At 38.3% G+C, this 18,938-nt stretch overlaps 1 protein-coding gene across 3 annotated transcripts; it reads right to left on the bottom strand.

Annotated features, from left to right (window-relative positions):
* Positions 1-519: 519 nt before the first annotated feature.
* Positions 520-14,858, bottom strand: LOC127763470 (cell number regulator 10-like). 3 transcript variants are annotated; one of them, XM_052288179.1, is made up of 6 exons: positions 9,497-14,858; positions 2,086-2,123; positions 1,848-1,985; positions 1,681-1,752; positions 1,165-1,374; positions 520-827 (listed from the first exon to the last, which is right to left on the bottom strand). In XM_052288179.1, the coding sequence occupies exons 3-6, from the start codon at positions 1,963-1,965 to the stop codon at positions 745-747; spliced, it is 483 nt and encodes a 160-aa protein (XP_052144139.1). In that variant the 5' UTR covers positions 1,966-1,985; positions 2,086-2,123; positions 9,497-14,858; the 3' UTR covers positions 520-744. The 3 variants fall into 3 exon arrangements, with proteins under 3 accessions (XP_052144139.1, XP_052144141.1, XP_052144140.1); XM_052288181.1 differs by having other exon boundaries at positions 1,175-1,374; XM_052288180.1 differs by lacking the exon at positions 9,497-14,858 and having other exon boundaries at positions 2,086-2,649.
* Between the last annotated feature and the right edge of the window lie 4,080 nt (positions 14,859-18,938).

The following is an 18,938-nucleotide window of genomic DNA, read 5'->3' as shown; positions in this document are numbered from 1 at the left end:
AAATTCAAGATTCCATAGTCTTGGGATTCTGTAGTTTTAACAATTTTAGTTTAGAATTTGTTCCATGGATACAATGGCGGAGCCACATGGGCAGCTGCCCGGGCTTCACCGCACACAGCAGTAGATTAGGACTTGATTTATGTGATTATTTACCATCCAGCCACATACAACAGTAGGAAGTACTTAATTACCGTACTTAAGCAAACCAGCAAAGCAAATGCTTAAAAAATCACAATCACGTTCATAGTAAATGTTTTTTGAAGTAGTATGAAATTGTGTACATTTGTTATCTATTTTTAGCTTTGCGGAGTTTCAAGAAAATTCTTCGATCCACCACTGCGTGGATACTTGCAATAAAACCATAACCAACGTTTAGAGCAATCTAAAACTTATAAACTTATAGTGAGAAAAAATACAACAAATTTAAAGTAGAATAATATTATTCTTAAAGAAGACACATAGATATACATCTCACATATTTAAGATATATAATAAAAAGTTTGAGAAACATATGCCTGCTTATGTGGATGGGCTTTTCTTCTCTTCCTAGTTTATCAAACTAGGGCGACGTCAAATATTATTCAGATGCCTGACTTCTTTACACAGCTGTTGAATATAGATGTATAGACAAGCAATTTTACAGTCTTTATAAAGATATCACGAGATATCACTTTTTCTCGCACTGGGCCACTTATCTTATGGCTTCGTTCGGTGGACGGAGCGAGCTATTTATTTGCTCCTGGTTCATCGCCTCATCGGAGCCTGGACTGCGGGCGCACTACGCGACGGAGGCGGTACTGCAGCCACCTGCGGCCGGCCGTCCCAACCTGCATATGCCAATCGCCAAAGAAAACGCCGTTAGATCTTGGGGTTTGCATCGCCTTGGCAGTGTCGTCTAAAGCGGCACATGCATATATAGCAGGGAGTATACTACTCTCTTTTAAAATGTTTAACACCGTTAACTTTTTAGTATGGGTTTGATTATTCGGCTTATTCAAAAAATTTAAGTAATTATTTATTCTTTTCATATCATTTGATTCATTGTTAAATATACTTTCATGTACACATATAGTTTTACATATTTCACAAACTTTTTTGAATAAGACGAACGGTTAAATATGTGTTAAAAAGTTAACGGTGTCTTGAAACGGAGGGAGTACGTACCATTCAGCACGTTGTATCCACGGGCGGCGAGCTCCCTGTGCTCCTGAGCCAGCGCGCACCAGTGGCAGAAGAGATGGGTGAGGCAGTCCGGCAGGGGCGATTCCGGCAAGCCATACTGCGCCCTGAGCTTTCCGCGGTACCACCCCGCGTACGCCCACCACACGCCGAAATAAGCGGCAATGAGGTAGATGAAGCAGATACAGCACCACTCTAATTGGTGAGGAGACCAAAAGGAAATTGACAAGAGAGAAAACATGCATATCGGTAAGCAAATGTAGAAAATCTTCACATACATATCTGTAACCGGATATAATAATAAGCGTGAAAATGCAAAATTTTGAAACTGAATACCGATAATTAATTAACCACCTGATCAGCGGATATTAATTCGATCTAAATTCAGTTTGATGGTTTCTTTAATTTTATATCTGAATCCAAACGCTCTTCTGTTTTATCGGTAACCGGTCCAAAGCAAAGCACTTTGGATGGGGCTATGGGAGAGGAGATGACCCCTACCTGTGGAGCCTTGATCGACGATTTCACCGATGCAGGAAATCGACAACCAAGGGAACCAAGCACTCAAACAAACTGCCAACAGGTCGAGAAATTAAGCCATGAAACGGAAAAAACATTGCATTGTACCACCAAACCAGAAAAATCCAGTCAGTCGTAGCTTTGCATACATGATTCGCAGCCGTCTCCGAAGCAGTCGCAGAGGCTAGTCTGCCAACCCTGATGGGCAGGTACCATGCTAGGCTTGATGACCACGTCCACATTCTCGACGTCGACCTGCGTGTTCATGGCGTTGCTGTGGATCTTACCTGCATCGTTGGAAATTGGAAACTAGCGGTAAATCAATTTTGCATCTGGAATTACCGAGTGCGTGTAATGGACGTACAATCGCGCGCCTTGACCACTTACCTGGGATGAAAAAGGTCCGAAAACATCCCAATCGTTTTCTTGGAAACGGAAACGGTAAATTCGAAAATAAAAACAGTATAATAATATCAGAAACCAAAATCAGAACAATATGAACGAAAATGCATTGGTATCGACAAAAATCAATAACAAATATCGAAAATCACACATTTTATTTCGCATAACCATATAATATAAGAAAATTAATTCAAGGATACACTATGCAAATTACAAATTGTCTCCCTTTTAACTTTGCACTCATAGATTTGGTTAAGGAGTTGATGGGCTTCTAAATTATGGGTCAAATAAAGAAATAGATAATAACTATTGGTGTATTTAGAAATACGGTAATCTATCTATCTATCTATCTATTATATTATTAAAACAGCTTTGAAAGGAGGCACCATGTTCGCTGTGGGGTTAGAAATTCCCACATTAATCGGAGAAAAAGAAAAAAAAAGAAAAGGAGAGTCCAAGTAGAAATACAATCTAAAATAACTGAATTTCAGAATTAAAAATAAGCAATATTGAAAGAAGTTTCCATATAAGAACTCAATACGAGATTAATCAAAATTAAAAATAAAAGTAAAATAAAATCCAAAATTAGAAAAGGAAAGGAGAGTCTAAGTAGAAATACAATTTAAAAATAGCTGAAATTCGGAATTAAAAATAAGCAATATTGGAAGAAGTTTCCATATAAGAACCCAATACGAGATTAATCAAAATTTGAAATAAAAATAAAATAAAATCCAAATTAGAAAAGGAAACGAGAGTCCAAGTAGGAATACAATTTAAAAATAGCTGAAATTCGGAATTAAAAATAAGGAATATTAAAAGAAGAGTCCATCTAATAACCCAATACGAGATTAATTAAAATTCGGAATAAAAATAAAAATAAATCTGAAATTAGCAAAAGAAAATAAAGAAGAGTTCAAGTAGGAAATCAATTTAAAATTAGCTGAAATTCGTAATTAAAAAGAAGCAATATTGAAAGAAGAATCCATATAAGAACCCAATACGAGATTAATTAAAATTTCGAATAAAAATATAATAATATCCAAAATTAGAAAATTTAAAACAGAGTTCAAGTAGGAATACAATTTTGAAACAATTAAAATTCAAAATAAAAAATAAAAACATTAAAAGAACACAATACAGTATTAACTAATTTTTTAGAAAAAATAAATTCTGAAATTAGAAAAAAAGATTTATATTAGGAATAAAATTTATAAATAACTAAAATTTGTGATAAAAATAAAGACTATTGAAAGAAAAGACCATCTAAAACACATGACGAGATAAATTAAGTAACATGCCTATAAAGTAGTAGAGTTGGTGGCGGTTAATACGGCATATAAAAATTATTAATAAAACACCAAATAGAATCCTAATGACGATTAAAAGGAGGGACATCAGGCATGCCGTGAAGTAAACAAGTAAAGCGGTTGCCGGGACTTCTAGAAAGTATAAAGAAAAAAAACCACATTGATAATCATTTTCGATTTTTAAAATCTCAATGACAATAAAAAGGAGAAGCAACGAGCGGGGTGTATAAGAGTATAGTTGCAGAGCCTCCGACGATCCGACGGTTGACGGGACTTCTAGAAAATAAAAAATGAATTGCAACGATAGTTATGTTCGATTTTTAGAATCACAATGACAATAAAGAGTAGGCGGCGGACGGGCTGCAGAGGAGCATAGTGGCATCGTTTGATGAGACTTCTAAAAATTATAAAAAATAAAACTACAAGTCCAATTTTTAAAGATTCAGAAATTCCAAAAAGTAAAAAAAAACCAATGATAATCATGTTCTATTTTAAATCTCAATGACAATAAAGAAGGGAGGCAGCGAGCGAGTAGTAGAGGAGTACAATGGCAAAACCGCTGATAGTTTGGCGGGACTTCTGGAAAGTAAAAATAAACCCAAACTATAATTATGTTACCCGGAAATTTAAGCTATTTTAAAAATTAAAAATTAAGTGGCATATATCACTAATTAATTAGTTAACTAGCAAAATTGTTGGAAATAAGAATAAGCCACTCAAAATTTATGAAATTCACATCCGTCGAAGTTAAACAAACAAACAATGTCCAATATACAACCACAATATAATAGTGATAATTGGAAATATAGTACAAACAAACGCCACTGTAAACAGTCAGCATATACATACACTTACACTAATAATACAATACATCATATATTTGAATATACGGTTGCACAGAACATGCATACATGCATAGCTTGACCCTTTTATGCACAAAAGGTAATATCTAAATAAATATTGCCGTCAGACCCATACACGAAGTGGTGTATATTCAACCATTCACCGAGATACCTAGATCGGCTAATACCGTCTGGCACCCCTCACTTAAGTTGGGTTCGTCATCCGGCTAATTAACACTAAGAAGTCACACATCTCATATAAAGAAGTAACCTCACCAAAGGGACCTCAATTCACCAGCAGTACTAATTTTCCACCAATCACATAGCTGCACATAGGAGGACTCACACAAGGCCACAAAGGTAGTAGCACAACCTCATCACCTCTCAGTCAAGCAGTCAAAGCATGGCTGTACAAGCAGTCAAAGCATGGCTACAGCCATGCCCATTTGCTCACTGATGCATGCATATGAGCCCCAAGCACTTGGTGAGGAGTGAGCAGATCAGGGGAGGAGAAGGAGAGCAATAGGGAGCGAGGAGGGAATAGCCAAAGTCCCAAAATCCACAAATCAGCGGAATGCAAGATTCTGCCCAATCCATTGCAAGAACCAATCCCTCAATCCCAATAGTTAGTAGCCAAATTAGTTCTCAGCCAAATACTCATACCATCTCTATGTCGGCTAGGAATGGGAGAAGAGAAATTGGCTAGACAAGGAGATGATCTATCAAGGAGGAGAAGAGACCAACACATTGGCGAGGACGAACACGGGAGCACAACCATGGAGGAACTTGTCCCTTAGACAAAGGTGAGCCCCTCAAATCTTGCCATTCTTGCCACCTCATAGAGCAGCCATGGCACGAGGCACTATTTTCCTGCACTTTCACATCACTATTAGTGGTATCACATCCATTTGGTAGCATGAGAGAGAGAGAGGGACACACACAGAGAGAGAAAGCAGCCGCTGTTGGTAGGGCTTGGACCATGGGAGGAAGAGGAGAAATCGGGAGGGGGAGAAAAGGGGATTTGCAGTGAGCTAGCTTGGGGTGTGTAGTGGTGGTGGCTGGCGTCGACCTCCGTGGGCGCCGGGGTGGCAGCGCCATGGGTGGTGCTGTAGATGGAAGGGAGGAGCAGAGTTGGGGAAGAAGAAAGCCATTAGCAGCAGCAACAGCCAAGAAAATGGAAGAAGGGGATGAGTAACTAGATGCAGCTTGTTGTATGTGCGAGAGAGAGAGAGAGAGACATAAGTGAGGAGAGCAGGAATAAGGGTTAAATTGCTTAGTGCACACTAGTTGTCTACACTAACATTAAGCTTAGCAAAACTCTGTCAATAAATCTGTAAATCAAGTCTAGTTTAAATCAAGTAACTAATATATATACTCAATACAAATTAATGGAATGCTAGAAATTGTACATCAGGCTAGAATTTTAGGTGCACTGTAATATAGATAGATAAGCCAATTATATTCTTCAAGTTTGAAAGTTAATTGAAAATCAATGTATACAATAAAATGCAGGGAAAAGGCTAGAGTCAGAAATTGGGTCATTTGATAGTACCGGCTACAGAAACTCAGGCAAGTCTCTCTTTTGATCATGTTGGTAGATGATAATTCTATTTCAACTTAAAAATCTATTTCATAAAAATATTTCTCCTAGTATTGCATCAAAAAGTATTTTCTAGAATATAATGAAATGAACCATGATGATATGACTGACAAGCCGATGATGATGGAGATCATCATGATACTAGTATGGTGGGTAGGGGGAGCTCAGGGATGAGATGATTGATGATGATGGCAGGTCAGGGCTCTCCCTACATACGGTGTATAAATATAAGGACTAATCACCACCTCACTCGTATCAAAGAACCGTATATACCGTGTCGACCATAGATTCGTCTTAAGACGGGCTGGACCTAGTACCTTATCAAGTTTATTATACTCCACATGGGTACGTAGTAGTAGGATGGGAGATGATATAAACCCTATGAATGCCGATGAAGTGCATTCCAGGCGCATATAGTAGCACGGTGGTGTGGAGAGCTGATAGGCTCAACACAAACGTGGAGTGTAGTAAGTTGAAGTAGGGGAAAAGTTCTGTACTCTTAGCATGGTGCCGCATCTAGTGAAGTGCAACAGTCAAACATGTTAAGAGTAGCTATGGGTACAGTGATAGAAGCCTGCGCAGTGCTAAATTAAATCGTGATTCATGCCTATCTCCTGGATGGGAGTCTACGGGGAGTTGCTACAAACTCTATTCAATGTTACGAGTGTACTCTAGCTTTTATAAATCTCCTTTTGAAAACTCTTTTACAAAATAGAAATATACTTTACTTTTGATGACAATGAAGGTGATGATGTTACGTAAGGTATAGTATTGTAGTATATAGAGTTATATATTATTATTCATGCATATACATTTTGCTACTAATGACTTGCTGAGTACGAAAGTGCTCACCTTTGCTATATAACCCCTTTATACAGGTACAGTTCTTTGAAAGTTAAGATGGAGTAGAGATGGTCTTAATGCTCCTAGGGATGAATTAAAGGTAGTTCTAACTATTTCTCTGTTGCGATCTCTGATGGTGGATTATTATTTGGCAAAATAATGGTTGTTAAATAATAATCTATGTTCTCGCACTTTTATCTGTAGTGATAAAAGTGTGGGGTGTCACAGTTCGATTTTTAAAATCTCAATGACAATAAAAGAGAAGAGATAGTGGACAGGCTGTACAGGAGTATAATGGCAACGTTTGACGGGACATCTAGAAATTATAAAAACGAAACCTAACGTGACAATAAACTCTAAAAACTATAAAATCTAATTTTTAAAGGTTCCAAGATGAATAAATAGAAATAGTGATAGATCGAGCAAGCAAATAAAGAAGATGACATAAGGGGTAGCAATTGGTGTGATTTTTAAAATATATAATTAGAAACACGAGGATGATAAGGTTTGGTCTTTCAAAGTCTTAACAATGAGATAGCTATTTAATAAATTTTAAGTAAAATCATACTTAAAAAAATATGATTTTTTTGCTAACCGCGCAATTGCGCGGACCACCCAGCTAGTTATCATAATATAAAACAGTAATTTAGAAGCCCGAACCATCTGAGCACAAAAGCCCTCCTGACTCTCTTTTTTTCTCTCCCTAGCGTCCCCTCTGGCCCTCTCCATACCTAGCTCACCCTGGAGCCCTAACTCTAAGGGCATCACCAATGTATATGGCAAAAGTGGTCTATATAGATGGGACCCATATAATAAACTTTAACTATAGCAATCCTCACAATATATATGGGTACAATGTAACATTAGGAGAAGAGAGAGAAGTAGAGATAGATAATATTATTTATGTCATATGGGTAGTCCATATGCATATGGATATCTTTTGCTATTTTCTTTATATGGACTAGTTGCACAATGTTACTAGATGGCTGAATGGAATAGTTTATTCCCTATGGACTACTTTTGTAGTACATTGTGGATGCCCTAATATATGTTGGAATCCGTTTCACGTATTAGCCCTCACGGGAATTGAATTACCGATGATTCTCATTCTTGACAAAATGTTCACATGGAGAAGCAAGCTCTGAAATACTACTCCCTCCATCCCATTTTAATCATCCCCTAATATTTTTAAGGCCTTTTCAAAATAATCATCATCTTCATTTATTTGTTCAAATTAAGAGTACTAAATGTGTATCATTGGAATGTGTTACTTGCAACCAAACAAGATTAATTTATATTATATTTAAACCATTAGCAATCCATAAGGCACGAAGCGATGGAACACTTAATCCATGAGAGGATTAATTTTAAGAATGATGAATATTTTGCTGTTATTGTTCTTAGCGCCTTTAGTTAGGGGATGATTAAACTAGGATGGAGGGAGTAGCCTGCTGACCAAACTGTCCATTTTTTACGGGTCCTAGCTAGAGTGGATCATGGTGAATTGATTCCTCCTTCGGCGTGTTTGGAGCAGTGCAGTGAAAATGTTGCTTCACACAGGAATCAGGGCAACCATATATTTTATATATTTTTTTGGCACGACAATATATTGATTTCACCTACCCTTTTTCTGGCAGCTTTAAATTGATGACAGTTTTGGCATTTCACAATCGAGCTTCCAAAATTTCTGGAGTGCTAAAACTCTGGAATGGATTCTATTCTTTTTTATATACTTCCTCTGGTTTCATTTTAATTAACGTTTTGGACAAGAACACGGTCTACAAAATATATCTTTGACCTTTATTTTTCTATTATAATATATATAATAAATAAATATATGTTTACTTTTTTATTATAGTGTTTTGAAAGACAAATTTATATATGTTATTCCTTTAAACTAAATATTTTTAAAATTATTGATGATCAAAGTTATAAAGTTTAACTTCAACCTTGTCTAAAACGTCAATTAATATAGAATCGGAGGGAGTAATATAAAATATCCTCGTGGACATTCATGGCAAGTATATTGCAGGAGGCATGGACGCCACCAATCACAGTTAAATACTAGTATCTAAAATTGCGCAGGTTTTGACACAACTTATTTAAAGAGGCATGGTTTAGTTCCAAATTTTTTTCCTAAAAACGTCACCTCAAATCTTTGTATATATGTATGGAACATTAAATATAGATAAAAATAAAAACTAATCACACACTTTGCATGAAAATCACGAGACGAATCTTTTGAGCCTAATTAATCCATGATTAGCCATAAGTACCACAGTGACCCACATGTGCTAATATCGGCTTAATTAGGCTCAAAAGATTTGTCTTGCGGTTTTCAGGCGAGTTATGAAATTAGTTTTTTCATTCGTGTCTGAAAACTACTTCCGACATCCGGTCAAACATCCGATGTGACAACTAAAAAAATTCTTTTTGCGAACTAAACACACCTAGAATTTAAGAATTTTAGCGACACCAAAGATTTACTGTTGGCTTCCAACTTTTGAGAATGTGCTAAAGGGGGCATATTCGCAGGTATAAATGTGCAGTAGGGCACGTGAAAAAACAAACAATATCAAGAAATTATATTATATATGTATCACGTACTTTTTTTTCGTTTTAAAATATTGCTGCCTTTGTATATCAAATTAGGCCGCTATATTTAGGCCGGAGCGAGTAACTAATTTGCTTGAAATGAAATAATATTAGAAACTAGCTAGTGCAATTGCACGGACAAATTTTACCAGTTACGTGTATATATTACAGACGAACTTACATAAGGATCAGTGTATAGCAAGGTATACCTTAGAATCCAGGGCACCACTACCTCAAGCTACCCCGGCTTTGTGAGTTGTGACGCGCAGATCGCTGGGCTGCGTTAGCGCATTGGAAGCTTCTTAAATAGTAAGAGCAGGCGTAGACTTGTCAGTTGAGTCAACTAAGAGCCATAATAATATTGATATTGCTATACCAACGACCAACAATCCGTTGGTCCATCCGGAGGTGACGCATCCCATTTTATCAAACATTAAAAAAAAGGTGAAGTTTCTATCATTGATGCTACTCTGTACGGAGTACGATGAACAGAGTACCTTACTTTTACAATTAATAAGTCTGTTAGCGACGTGGAAGTGGTGGCAACCACACATGAAACAACCCGCTCTTAAATGATACTCCTTCCGCTTTTTTAATTAGTATTTTTATTGTTATTAGATAGTGTAGTAAACATAATATCGATTTTTAAGTCATTCGAAAAAGGAATAGGAATACTGAAGAGTATGTCAGGCGATGGACTGACGATTCTAGGGCGACGCGGCAGCGCTCCCTGTCGCCGGCGAATCTCCGGCGGAGATCACGGTGTGAGCGCGGGAATTCCTCAGGTCACACCCTTGGGAGACAGGAAGGGAGCGGCGCGGGAGCCTAGTGAGAAGCTCATGGTGAGCCTGCTACTGTAGGGGGTGGACACATATCTAAAGCACCGTACTAAAAAATTATCTACATTCAACTAACCATCTCAATATTATGTAGAAATCTAAACATATAGAGTAGAGAAGGCTGAAGCTAATAAGCTATATATATAAAAAGTTTCTGTTTTCGAAAAGTTTCCAAATTTATCTTCGGAAAGTTTCTGACCGATTCCGGTTTTCGACCAATAGTAGCCTCACCGTATTCATTTCTGATTTTGAAAAAAAAAATCTGAATTCATTTCCATTTCTAAAAATTTCCGATAAAATTCTGACTGACACTTTCCGTTTCGAAAACCCGTCAGGAAATAGGAAACTTTATGAACCATTTTCATACCTAGTTACACCATCAGAAATTAATCTCGGCTAGTTACATGCATATGGTTGCATGCGTGCAGCGCATTCAGCGATTCCCATTTACTCCCACTTATTGTATGATGGTCATTTAGGAAAAACCTCAAAATCTTAGTGGACGGTCAAATTGGGGTAGAGGGACTACTATATTTCTCTCGTTTTGCTTGTGCACTTGTCAATCACGAAGGGATGAAGCCAGGGGGCGGGAGGAGGCCTAGCCTCCCCCAACACAACTGCTTAGAGCCTCATCGGTTGGCCTAATAACACAAAGCAAAAACGAAAGTTTGAATTTTAAAACTTGAATTTAAAGTTGATTTCAACTTATTTTCAACGTAAATTTCTTTATAGCATTGGCTTTTACCTTGCTACGAACAAATATATAAAAGCTTCATATATAAATTAACTTGTATTTCTTTTTTTTTTGCGGGGAAAGAAGAAATATATTACTCTCTTAAAATGTCCTCACGCACTAAACGTAAGATAAAATTACAACTTCCTTCCAACCAAACCCCAGAGACAGAGTCAACTTTGGCCCTGTTAGCTAACAGGTGACTAACACTATTCTGGCTTCTATGGATCTTACTGACTAGAATTCTCCTAGTCCCGGCTAGCAAGCGTTTAGCCTCATGAACAATGTTAGCCAATTCCGACCGATCCCTTTCCCCATCATTTAACAGTTGCACTACAGACATGCAATCTGTTTCAACTAGAATTGGGAGCAGGGTCCAATGGAGAACTAGATTCAGACCTTCTACACAGGCACGCAGTTCTGATTCGAGAGCACCTGTGCATCTGTTCAGCGGTTTACAGGACGCGAAGATTGTATTCCCACTGCTATCCCGTAAAACCATACCAATTCCTCCCTTACATAGGGCAGCATCAAAGGATCCATCAACATTGAGTTTCATCCAACCAACCTGAGGTTTCACCCAATGCAATACGGGATTCGGAACTCGATGATCATCAGAAGCTCTGTCTCTTACCCTGCCAGTGACAGACAAACTCGCTACAGACTTCCCTTTTTCCACATCTTTCAGCGGTGATTCCTTGATCTGGAAAAGCGTGGCTATGTAACTTTCAACAAATCTTTTCGAAACTTCCAGCGGAGGGGCTGCTTTATCATGGGTGATTTCATTGCGAACATGCCAATTCCGCCATAGCGTCATTAAGAACATCTCGTGCTCATGGGCAGGGAGTTGCTCCAGCATGTCAAATAGCCACTCATTACCGAAACGAGATTTTTCCACATCAAGAGAGATGTTGCCTGCATTGAACATGGCTGACAACAAGTTCCTCGCGTGTGGGCACCTGCAGAGGGCGTGAGCAGTATCCCCCTTCTCCTGATTACAAATGATTCAGGTATCTGTCGACTCCAAATATTCGTACCTTTTTGTTGACAATGGTTGGTAAACAGTTTGAGGCAGCTTTTCAGGCAAAGACCTTTATCTTCTGCGGCATCTTACACTTTCAGATTGAGTCCCAGGCTTTGTGTGTACCCACTACAGATGAGCTTGACGAATCTTCAGTGTTTGCCAGCTTACAAGCAAGGCTGTAGGCACTCCGCACTGAGAACCGGCCTGTCTTATCTGGGTGCCAAGCCAAAAAATCTTCTTCCAAATGAGGAGACAGACAGATAGTTGGGATGATCTCAGCGTCTATAACAAGGAAGCATCTATTGATCTCTGTAATATTCCAAGAGCCATCTTGGTCTATCAAATCAGACACCCATTTTAGCCAACAATTACCTCTCAAAGAAATAGGTCTTCTTGAGTGATCACGTGGAATCCAGGGATCTCTCCACACGCAGATAGACTTCCCATTACCAACTCTCCATATGATCCCTTTTTTCAATAACTCCAGCCCACGAACAATAGCACGCCAAGTCGGGAAAATGTTGCAACTGAAGGTAGTATCAATTAGGGATCCTTGGGGGAAATACTTCGCCTTCAGAACTCTTGCATAGAGGCTATCAGGGAATTCTATAAGACGCCAAGCTTGACGGGCAAGAAGGGCTTGGTTAAACAGCCTATAGATTCTGAAGCCTAAACCACCACATCTTTTTGGTTTTATTAAACAGTTTTCTTGATAAGCCATTTTGGCTTATTAGAAAATATAGGCAACCAATAAGGCTCTTAGGCTGTGTTTGGGAGTGAGGGTTGGGAACCTCACTCCTGGCATATAAAACGGAGCAGCATTTAATGCGCGATTAATTAAGTATTAACTAATTTTTTTAAAAACTAGATCAATATGATTTTTTAAGCAACTTTCGTGTAGAAACTTTTTGCAAAAAACACACCGTTTAATAGTTTGAAAAGTGCGCGCGCGGAAAACGAGGAAGAGGGGTTGGAAACTTCCTATACCGAACGCAGCCTTAAACTACAACCCAACCAAATTGAGATCCTCTAACTTACTTTTCTCTAACTTGTGTCACTGATATGTGTGCCCTCTATCCAGTTGGCCCATGTCAGTGACTCAAACTCAGAGTAAGTCATAGGATTCTGCCGATGCATGCACAGCTTAGCTAACAGCATCACATCATGTGCCATTCTGAATTTCCAGCTTCTTATGTTTATCGTGTAGGATTAATTAGTCACTAACCAAAAGAAGCACAAGCCATGCCATTCTTTTTTTTCCTTTTCCTTGTATAATACTACATTTTATTAATATCTCATAATCATAATCATGTCGTTAGATGGCTACCATCTCAAATTTCTAAATATTCCTTAATACTTGCAAGATAGATAGTTTGTTAATCATTTTATCAAAATCGATATAGATGAAAGCCTATTTATCTAGACTTTTATCTCGGTCGATATTTTCACCGCTTATGATATATTTGCTCAACATTCTTATCATGCTAAATTTCATAAATAAATAAGTATATGCAGTATAACTTCCTGCCTATGTTTTTTGTTGTAATATGTTTTTCATGTTAATACGATGCATCATTACCTAAAGAAAACATTGAAATTTGCATATAATCTATCTATTGTATACTAAAAGTCCATTAAACTTCCTACAAACGCTCTAAGGCTGCCATGTGGTATCCTATAAATGCTCTTAAGTCCCCATGTGTCACTCTAAAAAATTAGTAAAATCTGACCATTGATTTTTATTTAAATTGGTGGGCCCATTAATTTTCATCTTTAGATCTATCTTCACAAGAAAAATAACTCCGTCCGGACGTGAGCCTCCGCACGCATGTACCGTTCCTCTCCTTTTTTTTAATCCCCATATAATTTAAATTAAATACCTTTTTATGGGCCTAAAAAGCCCATCAACCTACTAGATCTAGCCAACTTCCTATATTCTCACCTAATAAATAGTTCAATCAACATCATATAAATATTTCTAAACACATGTCCAAATTCGCTGTTCTCGCATATGCCATATCCTATTCTAAGTTCAGGTTTTATGGGACGGGATGAGTATATAGCACTCTTAAATTAGAGAAAACCTTAAAAAAAACATTCGACCATCTATATACATTATTTTAGGTTATTAGATTTATCTTTTTCTAAAAAAAATATATCCCAAACCTCCCTCCGCGCTCCTATGCGGCGTTAAAGCCCATTAACCATCTTATAAACCACACAGTGACACTCCTAAATTATAAATTAGAGAAAATCATAAAAAATTAAGAACAAAACACCATTTCGACTTAAATCGATGGACATATCATTTAGGTTGTTATTAGATTTTTATTTAAAAAAACTCACAAACCTTATTTCCTCACTCCCGGCCCCTGCAATGTTAAAGACTTAAAAAGTACATTAAACATCCTATAAATATTTCTAAACCACTACTGGTCTCTCTTAAGTTAAAAACAAAACATCCAACCATTGTTTTCGACTTAAACATCCAACACATTATTTTAGGTCATTAGATCAATCATTTTTTTAAGAAAAAACATCCTCCTCCCTCCCTTCCCGTCCCCGTGCGGTGTGATGTTCCTTTTCTCTTATTTTTATATTATGATAATTAAAATTAAATTAATCTTTATGGAGGAAAAACCACAAATTAACCTCCACATATTAGGTCTAGCCATGTATCCCACTGTCCCTGTCCTTCTCTCTCTTACTAGCACTTATAGGAACAATATAAATAAAATATTTATAACTTTTCAAATCATATATTCAACTTATGATCTGTTCGAACTATTATATTTTTAGTGAAATCAATACATTAATATTCATATTGTCTATATTTAAATGCTAACATAAAAATTATATTCTGGACCCACATCCATCTTGAGGCCAACAATAAATTAAAAAAGATACTAAAATTCGTCATTGAAAATCAGAATATCCCACCTTAATTTTTAATAAAGCTGGTTGACCCATTACTTATATCCTGTTAGACCCTAACACTTTCTATCAAATTTATTAATTTCTCTCAACATGTATATGGGGGCTACTTACCTATATAATATGACCTTGGTGCTTTTTTATCAATCAATGATCGATTTAGAAGATAAATAAATAATCTTAAGATAATCATAGAGTCTATATTATCTATATGATCTATGAAGTCACCAATAAATTAGAGGAAAACTTTAAATGATATCGTGTTTTACGTCATAATTTGTACCCCATCTAGCGTTAATTTTTTATAGACAACATAATAATGTGTATTTATTACATGACCTCTATTTTAATATTTCTTACTCAATTGAAGTGAGATAATTTAGAAGAGATGACTTTACCCCATGTCAGGTTGTAGGCTCAACCCACTTATGTTTTTAACCCAAATTGCAAAAATCAAATCATTTCAAATATGCTTCATAGAGTGGAATTCCCCAAATTTCTTTAAAAAATGTACATGAAAAGAATCAAAATTTAAAAAAATTTATCTTTTTTTTTAAAAAAAATTGGTTTGAAAACCCATTCTAAACAGAAACATTCAAACTTCTAGCAACGCTAATGGAATGAAAATATGTAAAACTTCAAATACTATCTAGCAAAAAAATGACTTTTTGAGCAAATGTTTGGGGGTAAGATATCTTTGCGAGAAGTCAAAATGACCAAAATTTTCTCATAGGAACTACATCTATTGTTTCGACATAATATTTTCTTATAAATTATGAAGTGTACAGTCTCAAGTAATTTTAGTTTAGAATTTATGTGCTGCAAGGGTAATCATAAGAAAATTATAACCAGCATTCAAATCACATTAAATAAGTTCAATTTTTATTTAGATAGAGAAACACCCACACATGGACATCCCTAACAAAATTTCATGCACATTAAATAAGGTGCACGCGCATGTGCGCGGGCTACCTTCCTAGTTTTAAGAAAAAATATAATTGTGATCACTTGTCAATTTAGTTCCCCCTCGTAATTGTCACGCCTAGATATTCACGAACCAGAATTTCTGAGCTGAATGTGTATTAAACCCCTGTCCAGGACCAGCCAGGGCACACAAACGACAATTGTTGACATACAGATCCACGTCTTACAAAAATATAAAAGATTACAAATGCAGCGGAAAAAAGAAGAAAAAAACGAGCTAAGCCTGAAGACTTGACTTCTGCAATGGGCGACTCCATTCGACAGGCATCCTTAACGATAGCGACGAAACCAACTTCTTTGTGACATCTTCAACTGAGAAGGACTTCAACTCTGGTGTGGGGGAAAAGAGAGCAAGACCGAGTGGCGAAGGCTGTCTTGGGAATATCCTCTTCCCGAATTCTCAACTGATGATAGCCTGATCGCAGGTCTATCTTGGAAAACACCTTAGCTCCTTTTAGCTGATCAAACAGATTATCAATTCTTGGCAACGGATATTTGTTCTTGATTGTGACCTCATTAAGGGCGCGATAATCAACGCACATCCTCTTGGTCCTGTCTTTCTTTTCCACAGATAACCGGAGCACCCCAAGGTGAAGTACTCGGTTGGATGTACCCTTTCTGCAGCTGTTTGTCAACCTGCTTTTTGACTTCTGCTAGCTTATTAGCTGCCATTTTGTACGGCCTCTTGTAGATTGGAGCAGTTCCGGGTGCCAGATCAATCCGGAACTCGATTTCTCTCTTCGGTGGCATTGTAGTGAGGTCTTCTGGGAACACCTCAGGATACTCTTGTACTATAGGTATATACTCCAACTTCTTGGGATTTTTTTCCGCTATTTCTGTCTGATCCTCAATAGCAGCCTGATTCAGACTCGCTACGGACTTCTGTGACACTGGAGAACGGAAGGTGATCTTCTCCCCTTTGTCGTTGGTTAGGGTGATAGTGCGACTTGCGCAGTCGATCACTCCCTTGTGTCTGGTCAACCAATCCATTCCGAGAATGACATCTAGGTCTTTGGATTCGAGAAGGATGAGGTTGGATAGAAACCGTGACCTCTTGATCTCTATAGTCACAGAGGGGCAGTAGTGTGCTGTCCTCATGTCATTTCCAGGGGTATGAACCTGCATCGGTATTTTAAGTTCCACTACCGATAATCCATGTGCCCCAGCAAATCTCTTGGAAATGAAAGAATGCGAGGCACCAGAATCAAAGAGAACTGTTGCTGGATATGAGTTCACCGGAAACGTACCCAGCACGACCTCTGGTGATGCCTGTGCTTCCTCTGCAGACGCATGATTGACGCGGGCCTGGACGAACCTAGGTCCAACGCGCTTTAGCTTCGGACACTTGCTAGCAAAGTGGTCGTGCTTGCCACAGTTGAAGCAGGGTCTTGGCTTTCCTGCAGACTCCTTGAGCTGTTCTGACTGAGCTGACATAGCTGGCGGATCTGACTGAGCTGGTGCCATTAATGGGGGTGAAGTCGAGTTGTGGTTATGCTGCTTACTGTTGTTGTGACTGCCACCGTTGTAGTCGTTGTTGAAGTTACTCGGGTGGTAAGGATGGTGCTGACGGATGATCAGGGTGGAAGGCTCACCTAGCTGTCCCGTCATGAAGCGAGGCTTCTAATTGTTCCCCTGAGGAAAGCTGATCTGAGCTGCCTTTCTTTTTCGGTCCATTTTGTTGCGTTGCTCTTCCTGACGGATAGCCTTGTCCACGAGCTTCTCAAAGTCATCATAGACTCCGGAGATCAGTTGGTTGGTCAATTCATCATCGAGACCAAACAAAAACTTCTCCTGCTTCTCGGCATCGGTGCGCACATCCTCAGAAGCGTAGCACGCAAGGCGGTTGAACTCATGCAAGTACTCTGTAACTGTCCTGGTTTCTTGATGCAGTGCGCGGAACTCTCTTTTCTTTTGTGCCATAATCCCCTCAGGAATTTGTGCCTTCCTGAAGCTTTGACAAAACTCTGCCCAAGTAACCTCCGTTGAATCTGGACGGGTCACCACGTAGTTATCCCACCAAGCAGAAGCGGGACCTTGCAACTGATGTGTAGCAAAAGCAACCTTCTCTTGGTCATTGCATTGCAGAAGGTTCAGCTTCTTCTCAATCGCACGGAGCCAGTCGTTGGCCTCCATTGGGTTGGTGGTGCTTGAGAAAGTGGGTGGCTGGATATGATGAAAGTCTAACAGTTTGGACAGGTGTGATGATGGAGGACCAGACTGCTGGTTCTGCTGCGCCTGCTGCAACATCTGATGGTAATGTTGCTGCATCTGTTGCATCATCATTGTCATCATCTGAGTGACCGTTGGGTTCTCGGGCGGTGGAGATGAACTGCTGTCAGATGCACCACTGATATGAGCTCCATCGGTCTGCTCTTCGCTGCCCCTAGCGTCGTTGGAGGCACGGGGATCATTCCCTGTCTTCACCATCTGGACGAGGATAGGTAGAAATAAGAGAAAGGAAGAAAACAGATGGCTTGGAAACTAATCTTTCTTATAGATTTAAGTGCAATTAACTTAATCTTGATTAAAACACTAAAAAGAAAGCAAACAACTCCTAATTAAGGCAGTCATACCACTAACACATAATATCGACCGCCGACTAACCCACAAGCAACAAACCTAAACACAGAAACTAGCAAGCAGCCAAAACTAAGAAAACGTTAAGGATAAAGGCGGCGACTCTGAAGCTTGGAGCGGCGCTTACGATCGGAGAACAGGTCTGACATCTAAAGAGGACAGAGGGATAGGAACCAACACATGCTCAAAACCAAATTAAATAAAGCAACAAATAGCTCAAATAACTCGCCGAGCATGATGATTTTTATGCGTGGAACATTTTTCATGAACCCAGACAAAGATACTAATGCAACTGACTAAACGATAAATTAATGCACAAAATAGATGCGTAGCTATAATATACACATAAAATTGCCCATCGAATCTAGACACGACTTAGTGCATATCACCTAACAAATTCCCGACTGAAGGCCAAATAAATTCGAAATAAAGTTTTGCTAAAACCCTAGATTGCCTCTAGCCGAGAAATCCGATTAAATAGTGATCAAGATTTTTCCCACAAATCAAAAGAGCAAACCCCAAAATTATACCGAAACAAATCCAAGTGCAAAAGGCATGTG

Source organism: Oryza glaberrima, chromosome 2, assembly GCF_000147395.1.
Source record: "Oryza glaberrima chromosome 2, OglaRS2, whole genome shotgun sequence".
NCBI classification, from domain to species: Eukaryota; Viridiplantae; Streptophyta; class Magnoliopsida; order Poales; family Poaceae; genus Oryza; species Oryza glaberrima.
Note: the sequence above shows the minus strand (reverse complement) of the source record. Positions and strands in the feature narration are given on the sequence as shown.